Here is a 10,830-nt window from a genome sequence, read left to right as displayed (position 1 = left end):
ATATTTTGGAGACCTTTAAAAATTTTGGAGATATTTGAAAATCGCATGCAAGTTGTAATACAGAAGTGGCAGAACCTTAAAAATATAAGAAAATATGCCCTCACAGGTTTGGCTCAGTGGATAGAGCATTGGCCTTCAGACTAAAGGGTTCCAGGTTTGATTCCAGTCAAGGGCATGTACCTTGGTTGCGGACACATCCCCAGTGGGGAGTGTGCAGGAGGCAGCTGATCCATGTTTCTCTCTCATCAATCTTTCTAACTCTCTATCCCTCTCCCTTCCTCTCTGTAAAAAATCAATAAAATATATTTTATAAAAAATGTTCCATACTTATCTATCCACATCTTGTCCTCATGAGTTCTACTCTGTAGTCAAACAATTTCCTTAAACTGATTTGATTTCTTTTTCTTTTTAAAAATTGAATTCATTGGGGTGACATTAGTTAATAAAATTATATAGATTTCAGGTGTACAATTCTATAATAATTATCTGTATATTGCATTGTGTTCACCACCCCAAGTCAAGTCTCTTTCCATCATTTAATTTTGTTTCAATTTAACATTATGTCTTAGGCATACATAGATCTATCTCATTCTTTTAATGGCTGCATAGTTTCTTATGTACTAATTTCTGGTATAGTTTCTTATGTACTTAAAGTCTGTCAGAAACACACAGTAGGTCATCTGGAGTGATCTATTTGATGCATTACTCTTATATCAGACCCGTCCTCAAAGCTCTAGGACCCACACTCACTGTGGTTGGACTCCGGTTCCGTGTGAGACTGAGCATGAACAGAAGCGTATGCATGGGAAGGGTGCATGACAGCCTGGAAGGCACCTGAGTTTCTGATCTGGCTCCACACCTCCTGCCATGTGATCTCTGAGCTTTCCTCTCCCTATTTCATTTTTTCCTTAGCTTTGTCTTGGCGGGGCTGGTGCCTCCCTGTGGTCCTTACTCGGTTCTATAGATGGTGCCCAGGAGGCTGCTGAGTCCTGGGAGGGGGTTGGGGATGGTGTCTGGGCCCGCCACAGGCAATGAGCCTGATCAGGAAACCTGGGATCTGCCCCCTGCCCCAACAGTAACTTACTACATGACCTCGGGCAAGTTCCTTTTTCTCTGGGCTTTGGTTCCTCTCACCTGATAAAGGAGGGTAGACCAGACCACTTCCTTCAGCGTTGGAAGTTCTGCTCTGCAGAGAGATGGGCAGAATCTCAGGGAGGTGGCACCTGGCACAGAAGGAGGTGGCTCATAAGTGACAGCCAGTCCATACCGGCCTGCCCCTGCCAAGGAGTGGCAAAGCCCGTTCTCCTTTGAATACCTGGCCTTCCTTATGCAGAATGGATGCTAAGTGCTACCTCTGAGTCAGGCGCAGAGTAAGCCCTCATAGGGAGTACCATTAAATTGTGACATGTGTAGACTGGAATCAGACAATTCCTGGTTCAAAACCTGACAGTTTGCTTCAGTTCTCCGGCCTCAAATTTTCTCACCTGTAAAATGGGAACAGTAGTGACATCACTGGGTGATGGGTGCAACCTCCTTGAGAGCGGGGACCTTTTTTCCCATCCTGCTGCATCCCCAGTGCCTGCAATAGTTCCTGACAATTGTAGGTTCTCCATACACATGCGTCGAACGGCTATCAAATAAAATGCTCTGTACCCTCCCTGTGTAATATATGCTATTCTTTTTAATGTTACGTTGATTGTTAGTAAACATTGCCTATTCCGTCAATTATCATAGCAACCTTGGGAGATGGGCAGCATTGTTGAGTGACTTACCACACAGCTAGGAGATAGCAGAGCCAGAGTTCGAATCCAGACGTGCCTCACCCCAGGCCATGCTCTTCACATGTGCCACCCCAGGGGGAGCACATCACCTGTCTGCCTCCTTTCCTCCCTTCTATGCCACCTTTGAAGCTCCTCCTAATTCCTTCTCACTTGGATGCAAATTGGGGTTAAGGGGGAGGAAGGAAGGGGTAATAGGGAGATTACCTCCTAGGGCCGCTGGGGATGTAGGGAGGCAGGGTGTGTCCCCTTGGGTTTAGCTCTGAATGGACAAGTTCCCAGGAAGCAGTCTTGCTTAGTTCCTTGAAGGATGCCAGTGGACCAGTCCTGCAGTCACCCAATCGCCTGCTGTCAACTTGCCCTGCCCTGCCAGGGTTCCTCTGTGCAATTTCCTTTGTATCAAGCGCTTAGCAATGAGGGATAGGATGGGGAGCAGAATGGAGAATAGCTTATGAGGTCCCAGCCGCTGGGCCCCCCTCCCATGCCCCTGGTGAAGCTCCGCCATGCTTATATTTAGCAAATTAGATCAACTGAGGCTGCTGGAAGGATAAACAATTGGTGAGTGTTCACAGGAGGGCAGCCAGCAGGACCTGAGGGTGGTGATGGAGGAGGACTCCAGGAACTAGATTCTTAGAAATCCCCCGCTGTCAAAGCTGGGGTTGGCTGTGAGGTGCTGGGACTTGTGCCAGCCTCTCCCCCCCCGACCCCGGGCAGGCTGGGAGGATTGCAACTGTGACATGGGGTGAGTCACCAGGGGCCACAACGGGGGGAGGGGAGGGCCACTGAGTCCTATTGTTGGGAGGACTTCCGGTGTCCTTCTGAGCCTGTGTTTCTCAGATTGTCATCTGCCCTCTCCCTGAAACAGAGTGGCTAGGGGCTCTGTGAGAGCTGCGCCCCTGCTGCACAGCCCGGCTCCAGGCTGCAGTCCCGAGCGTGGCTGTGCAAGGAATTACTGTGGGACTTGTTACGTTCCAATACCCAGGCTTGTAGAATCCAAGATTCCTACATTTGTGTTTATAATGCACTCCGTAGAATGTTCTAGTATAGAACCCTGCGAGCTCTGATCCTAGCAAACTCTGACCCATAGGTTTGGAAGTCACTGCTGGAGACAGTGTAGAGGTTAAGGGCATGGTGTCCAGAATCTACCAGACCTTAAATCTTTGGCCCCAATCTCATGAGAGCTTGTTACTTAATCTCTCTGGGGCTCAGTTTCCTCATCTATAAAATGGGACCCATGATGGTACCTCATAGCATTGATGTGGGAATGAAATAAGAAAGATGGTGTCTTCAGATGGGCCGGCTGGGGGTGCTGGTGCCCGCCATTTGCAGCTATCTGTAACCTGGGGATACCTTTCTGACCTACTCTACAGTGCCATGGTTAAGGTCGTGGGATCTGGAGCCAGACTGCTTAGGTCCTTGCTACCTGTGTGAGTTTGGGTTGCTTATTTAACCTCGTTGAGTCTTAGTTTTCTCATTTGCACAATGGGGATAATGTTTGTAAGGATCATGGAAGCTGGTATGCTGAGTAAAATACTCAGCACAGTGCCTGGTCCTTAGCAAAGGCTCACTCATTTATAATCACCGTGATTATTAATATTCACCCTGCACTAAACTTTGGCATCGTCTCTGTCCACTTGGCCCAGAGGCCTATCCAAGTGATGCCCCGTCAGCTCCTCTGGAACTTGCCCCAATCCCTACCTGGAACTTTCCATCACTGGGTGTTATCTCCACAGCCCAACCTGACCTACACACTAGCATTAGCTTGTCTGTGGTCCAGCCCTCTGTGTTTGCAAAGTTCATAGCCATCGGGGAAAACTGAGGTGACGGGAAGGGCCTTGGTCAGTCGAGATGAGAGATAGTTTGGGAACAGGATGCCCGTAGCAGCTCTGCCCTGTGCCCTTTCCTGTCTGGGGTTGGGAGCGGATGTGACCCTTGCTCTTTGCCCCATTCCCACCCCTAGCTGTCCAGGGAGCACCTTGGGTGTCCCACCAACGGGCAGCTGCAGGATAGCTCTGGGACTGCTGTGTCAGCCTGGGCGAGGCCGCCTGGAAGCCGCCAGGCTCCGGACCTGGAATGAGGTCAGGCAGGGATGGCTCCAGGAAGGGCTGCTGCTGATCAGTCTGGCGTGTCTCTCCTGGGAGCATCACAGGCTCTCCCCAAAGGGCAGAACCTGGGTGGGGTCCTGAGGCGCTCGGGTGGGGCCGGAAGCCAACACAGCTGAAGAGAGAGGTCCTTTGAACTTGGAGTGGCAAAGACTGACATGGAGATCATTTAACTTGTGCGTTTTCTGGATGGATGAGAGCCTGAGGTTTTGGAGTACATGAAATGCTGTCGGGGCCCCTGGGCTCAGTGCTGGGTTTCTTCCTCCCCCGGAGTCCTGGGTGCATTCCCTTGTAGTCATGTCACTGCATCAAGGATGGCAAATGGGCTTCTACTCACCCTTCCATTGGTTATTTTAAGTTTTTTTAATCCTCACCCGATGATATGTTTTTATTGATTTTAGAGAGACAAGGAGGGGGAGGGAGAGAGAGAAACATCAGCTGGTTGCCTCCCATACATACCCTGACTGGGGATGGAACCTAAAACCTGGGTATGTGCCTTGACCTGGAATCGAACCCATGACCTTTTGGTGTATGGGACGATGCTCCAGCCACACTGGCCAGGGCTACTCACCCTTCCACTGATTATTTGCACTCTTCTCACCTCACTGATGCAGCCCTTCAGGCAGCTGCGTCCAATCCATCAGTGTTGGGTGATGAGACCTTGCTGCCTCTGTTATGTCCCATAGTGATTCACTCCCATGTCCAGACCCCAGGCTCCGTGAGGGCAGGCACTTTGTTTGTTTTGTTCGCTATGCCATCTTCAGCAACTAGCAGGATGCCTGGCCCATAGCAGGGGCTCAGGAAATATTTGTGGAATGAATGTCTGTCCTCCAGTGGGCTGCGAATTACTCGAGGACAGGGATCATGTCTAGATTACATCTAGTACAGAGTAAGGGCTCAGTGAGTAAATATAATGAACAAATATATCTTTATTCTGCGTTCAAAGCTAGTGTCTATAATCCAGAGAAAGAGTAGACACACTTTCTTGGTTATGGATGTCACTTTACCAAAGAGCTGCCTTGCTGACATGGGCAAGGTGGGGCTAGAAGGAATGCCATCGGTGATGCCTCCAACTCTGGTTTCCAAGGACAAAGATACTTGTCATCCCATTTAATCATCCTGAGAGTCCCCACGAGTTAGTAAATTACCGTTTGCACTTGCACCTGGGAAAACTGAGGTTCAGAATTATTTAAGAGAGTCTGTGGAAGAGCATTTGGCAATTTCATGTTGGAGCTAAGACCAGGACGTGGGTCTCACCTCCAGGCCAGTGTTCTTCCTCTGGTCAGCATACCATCTCCTACTGAGTCCATAAAGTTTTGACCTATGACTTACCATATGCCATATTTGGGTTTGGGAAGCTTTTTGGAATCCTGCTCCTCCCACATTTGTAACTATTAACCGTGCCTGATCCAGCCTTTTTAGAACCTTTGAGCTTCTCTGTGATAAGCTTTAGTACCTGAAAGTGTGTACCACGTTTACACACATGCACATTTCTCTGGAGAGGAAGTCTGAGCTTGCCTCAGCTTTTTGCCAAAGGGCACTGACTCCATAATAAGGTTAAGAACCAGTGGTTAGCCCTGGCCCTTGTGCATAGTCACTAGAGCGTTGGCCCATGCACTGAAGAGTCGCGGGTTCTATTCCCAGTCAAGGGCATGTACCTGGGTTGCAGGTTTGATCGGCAGGGCACTGTGGGAGGCAACCCATCAATGTGTCTCTCTCACATCTATGTTTCTCTCTCTCTCTCTCTCTCTCTCTCTCTCTCTCTCTCTCTCTCTCTCTCTCTCTCTCTCTCTCTCTCTCTCTCTCTCTCTCTCTCTCTCTCTCTCTCTCTCTCTCTCTCTCTCTCTCTCTCTCTCTCTCTCTCTCTCTCTCTCTCCCTCTCTCTCTCTCTCCCTCTCCTTCTCCTTCTCCATCTCCATCTCCATGTCCATCTCCATCTCCATCTCCATCTCCCTCCCTCCCTTTCACTTTCTCTAAAAATCAATGGAAAAAATATCCTCAGGTGAGGATTAACAAACAAAAAGAACCAGTGATCACAACCAACTGTGCCATTTTGCATGCGGGGAAACTGAGTCCTGAGCAAAGGGACTTTTCCAGGGCCTCAGTCTTTAACCAGAGATTCTCTTTATCCTATTGACAGAGGACTGATTGTGGTGAACAGTAACCTCAGCTACATCATCGAGCCCCTCCCCGACAGTGGGGGCCACCACCTTATTTACAGATCTGAACATCTCAAGCTGCCTCCCGGGAACTGTGGGTTCGAGCACTCTGGAAACACCAGCAGGGACTGGGGCTTTCAGTTTACAAACCAGATCAAGAAACGACCTCACCGGGTGAGTTCTCGGTGCGGGAGTCACCTCGGGATAGGCTTGTCCCCTCTGAGGGCCCTTACTTTGGATCCAGGGGTAATTCTGAAGTCAAGGGAGATGGCTAAAAGGAGTAAATAGCTTTTTCTTTCGTTCTGAGTCATCGTTGAGTGTGGGTTACCCTTGTATTTGATAGAATAATGCTTTGGGGAAAACACTACTACATCTAAAATACTCTGAGATGCTAATTTCAGAAACTTCACAATGTGAGGGGGAAAAACCTATACTTCCCATTTTTGAATAGCCTCTTAACCTGATGCCCAAAGTGTTTGTTTACTTATAGAGATATGTGGTTTAAATGGTTTGGGGGAACTTGATGTCAGCATGTCCCACACACAGTGTGTTGGCCTCTGACCTTCCTGGACGAGGCAGCTGGGACTAGAGGACAGGACCCAGTGTCCCAGAGCAACTACCAGCGGTACCCAACATGGCAGGCAGAGGGGTCACTGAGGGGGGTGGTGACCAAGGCTGGAGCTGGCCCACGTGCCCACGTACAAAATTAAACTAGCACCACTGTTTTGAAATGAGGCCATGTCACCATTTCTACAGGCTCTGATGTGCTTGTCTGTCCTTCCCAGATAAAAAGGGAAGACTTGAACTACATGAAGTACGTGGAGCTCTACATTGTGGCTGATTCTGCGGAGGTAAGGGGGAGGCAGTGGCTTTCAGCAGAATTGCTCTTTTAATAGCTTCCATCCCACGCTTCCAACTGCTCTGGGGGAATGCTGAAGCACTCGTCTTTCTCCCGTTTGTCATAGGATTTTGACCTTAACTCTGACCAAGGGCTCTTTTGGCTGTTTTAAACATGGTTGGAGGAGAAAAATAAGGAAAGTCTCTTCTAGCCTGATACATTCATCAGATAAAAAAAAACACAAACAAACCAGTGCAATTGCATTAGTGGGATTACCATTTCTTAGACTGGGTCTGGGGACTTCTAGGTTTTGGTGCTTACTCTTGAGGAGTCTGTGAATTCTCTATAGAAATTTAAAAAACAATTTTTATTTTATTTTTTTGGCACAGATAATAGGTGTATTCTGAGTCATCGGACTTAATACAATTTTCTTGCCCATGTATGGGTCCATTTTTATAATCAGGTTGGCACTAAATGAAAACCGGAAGCTGCGGTTCCCAAAATGTAGTCCCTGGACCAGTGGTATCGGTAGCACCGGAACTTGTGAAAAATGCCAATTCCTGGGCTGTCCCCTAGAACTACTGAATCCTGAGCTGAGGGGCTGGGGTCCAGCAATCTAGGTTTTAACAAGCCCTCTGGGTGATTCCAGTACACAGGCAAGTTGGAGAACTACTGACGCAAAGGGCTAGCTGTTTGGCTTTTACTTCATATTCCTCAAACTAGACAGGTTCTCGCAGGCCTTGACCTTTAAGACTTGATGAACACTCATCTCTCCCTTTCATTTCATTTATTCATCCGTGAGGTCTCGATTCTCTCTTATGTGCCAATCATAGCACTCACAGAACTTGGCCCCAAAAGATATAGACAGACCCGCCCCCGGAGTCACAGAGCTGACAACACCCACAGGGAACTGCATACTGGTTCCAGGTGTGGTAACTGCTAGGCTGCTCCGTTGCAGAGGATTAGAAATGCAGACAATGAGGGTTCCAACACGGTGGCTTTGGAAACTGGCAAAGCTTCTCCAAGGTGGTGAGGTTGAAGTTGACACCCGAAGAATGGGTTCAAGCCCCAGTGCTCCTATTTGCCCAAATTCGCCATATTTTACCTCCAGTTCTCACTTTATGGAGCGACTTGACCACATAGCTAAGCACATCGTCTGGGCATGGAAAACATGAGCAGCTGAGCACTCACTGGGCTCTCCGCGCGCTGCATGCTCGCCTGGGGCTCCCTGAAGCCGAGGCTTATCCAAGCTCCAGGCTGTCTCCTACCCTGTCCAAGTGGTTTAGTTACCAGCTCCCCAGAGGGCCTCCGTCCAAGGCCGCTCTACCAGGTCCACTGTCCCAGAGCTCTGGTCCTGGAGGCAGTGCAGGGTAGTGGGAAGGACACTAGATTCCAGGCCGGACGACCTGCCTTTGGGGGTCAGTGGCAGGAGGAGGTGGCCTTGAGCTGTCCTAAAGGACAGGGTGTTAACTGCGCAGAGAGGTGGAGGCGAAGGGCACTCCAGGCCCGGGGAACATAGTGTTCTGCTTTGAGAAGAGTTTTGCTTTTTAATTGCTGTTGGTATTGGTTTTCTGCAGCCTCTTCTCCCCCTTTTGTTTTCCTTTCCGAAGACTGGTGTGTGTGTGGGGGATGGGGAACGGTGGGGTCAGGATCTAAAGCTGATGCAAAGGCCAAGGCCCCAGGGTCATGGGAGGCGGAAACCTCACTGGCCCCTGGCGGGAGGGTTGCTGGAAGAGCTGAGATCTTCTGACTCCAGGACATGTTTTCATTTTAACTTTGCATCTGAAACCATCCACTACAGTCTCATGAACCAGTTTTTTTCAGCCACAGAATCCTCTGTTCAGAGGAAAGCTCCTGGGACCCAGGAGTTAAGCATATAGAAACACAGCCACTCTATTGTAAAGGTGGGGGACCCTCCTCTGCAGCCCTGCACTCTCCCCAGTGGAATCCTGGGCAGGGTTTAAAAACCCACTGGATGTGAGTCTCTGTAAGTCGGAGAAGAGGGAGCAGGGAAGGGATTGGGCATCTTTAGTCTCTTGACCTCCAGGGTCACAGAAAACGCCCACAAGGAAAACTGGCTGCTCAGGGTGCCTTCAGGACTAAGGTGTCGGCTGGGCCGCCATCCTTTTTCAGAGGCGCTGCCTTCAGCGGCAGCGGGGCAGGCGTTCCTGACAGACAGGCAGCCTTACAGCCTGGGGAGTGCTGCCTGGAGACAGGAACTTGCTTATTTCTCAGGGTCCTGGGCTTTGAATGAGTCATGGGGAGGGGTGGAGTGGGGGATACAATAGGCCGGGCTGGTTCTCAGGCTCACAAGTCCCTCCTCCTCGCCACCTCTCCCCTACTCCCTCTCCCAGCGGCCTCTTGGCCTCAGCCTCTGCAGGCAGAAATGTATTCCTGACAATTAATCTGAAAGGATGGGAAGGCAGGGAGGGGGAGGGCGGCCTTATCTGTGATTTACAACCTGGTGCTTAGGCAGGCCAAGCTCCTCCTCTGGGCTGCACAGGGAGCAGAGACAGGGATAGTGCTGCTGTTGCTGCTAAGAGAGAGGGAGGTGGAGAAGGAGAAGGAGGGAGAGGGAGAGGGAGAGGGAGCAGAACGAAAGCGAGTATTTTCAGCAGTAAAACTGACTAAGCAGCTGCTGGCTCCCTGGGTCTGGTTGGGAGCACCTGGGTGGGTCTCAGCTTATGTCCTCGGGCAAAATGGGAAATCCAGGAGAGGGAAGAGCAAGATGGGGTGTTGCAGAAGGGGCAGGACAGCTGTAAGCGCGGGAATGCCAAGAACTTGCATGATGCAGGCGGAATGTGAGGCCTGTGAGGCCGTTGGGAAAGGCCAGGTGACACACTGTGTTTTACTTTCTTATCACCTAGAAAGTATAAGGTTAAGACAGTCCTTTCTATAGATCAGGGGTCTGCAAGCTATAACCCATGGTCAAATCCAGCCCACACGTTTTTGTAAGCAAAGTTTTACCGACCTAGAAAGTATAAGGTTAAGACAGTCCTTTCAATAGATTAGGGGTCTGCAAACTATAACCCATGGTCAAATCCAGTAAGCAAAGTTTTACTGGAACACTTCCATGCCTACTGCTGCGAGTATTGTCCATGGCTGAGCTAGAATGGCAGAGTCGAGTCGATGCAACAGAGACAATATGGATGCGAAGCCGGAAATAGTTACAGTCTGCCCATTTAAGAAAAAGTTTGTGGCTCCTGCTTGAGACTCTTCTGGATGACGCGGTACATTCCTTAAATGGTGGTGTTGTTATCAGACAGTTGCTTGAAGGTAGGAGCAATATATTAGAAAGGCAATAAAATAGGACTGATTTTATAGTAAATATTCACTAAATCCTGCCATACTTTCTGTGCAGTGAGACCAATTTAGAAATGGGATGACTGTATAATGAGAAGCTTCAGGATTAACACCTCCTAAAGGCTAAGTCACAATGCCTGATACTGACTTGAACTCTTAGAAAACACTAGTGAAAGTGAGGTGATTGACAGTTCAGGTGAGTGACAGCTCCCAGGAAGCCCAGGGAAGTCAGTGCCCAGGAAGAACAGGAAAGGGCGGTTTTCTCCCCTGGGTTATGGCAGAGACACACCCGTCACAACCAGTATCCTTGAGAGCTTTACCTGGATGTCCTTTATTTCTTGTTTGGCTATTCTTGCTGAAGGAGGTGGAGGAAGGGCATGGAGGTTTGGAATTGAAGTAGCACATATAGTTGTGTACCCAAGGTAAATGAGCTAGGTACCCACATTCTGAGTAACAATGATAGCGGACAGGACACGCCCATCGCTTGCAAATTTAGGTCACTTGTGGCAGATTTTATCTTTACACTGCGAAGCTTTCCTTCATTGCAGCTGAAAGGGGCCGATCCTTTTGAAGCAGGAAGGATAGATGTGAGGCTGCATCATGAAATGCCTTCTTCCTGGTACCCATGGCGGACATTTCCAGTCGGGCAC

At 49.3% G+C, this 10,830-nt stretch overlaps 1 protein-coding gene across 1 annotated transcript in view; it reads left to right on the top strand.

Moving 5' to 3' along the window:
- ADAM19 (ADAM metallopeptidase domain 19) overlaps window positions 1-10,830 on the top strand; it is a 78,648-nt gene that overhangs the window by 41,561 nt on the left and 26,257 nt on the right. The window contains exons 5-6 of the mRNA XM_015565645.1: window positions 6,021-6,213; window positions 6,825-6,890. Of these exons, the coding sequence (XP_015421131.1) occupies window positions 6,021-6,213; window positions 6,825-6,890 (259 nt within the window). The remainder of the gene's footprint in view (window positions 1-6,020; window positions 6,214-6,824; window positions 6,891-10,830) is intronic.

The sequence above is a fragment of the Myotis davidii genome, unplaced genomic scaffold (genome assembly GCF_000327345.1).
Source record: "Myotis davidii unplaced genomic scaffold, ASM32734v1 scaffold18, whole genome shotgun sequence".
In the NCBI taxonomy this organism is placed as follows: Eukaryota; Metazoa; Chordata; class Mammalia; order Chiroptera; family Vespertilionidae; genus Myotis; species Myotis davidii.
The sequence above is the reverse complement of the archived record's forward strand: the minus strand, read 5'-3'. Positions and strand labels throughout refer to the sequence as shown.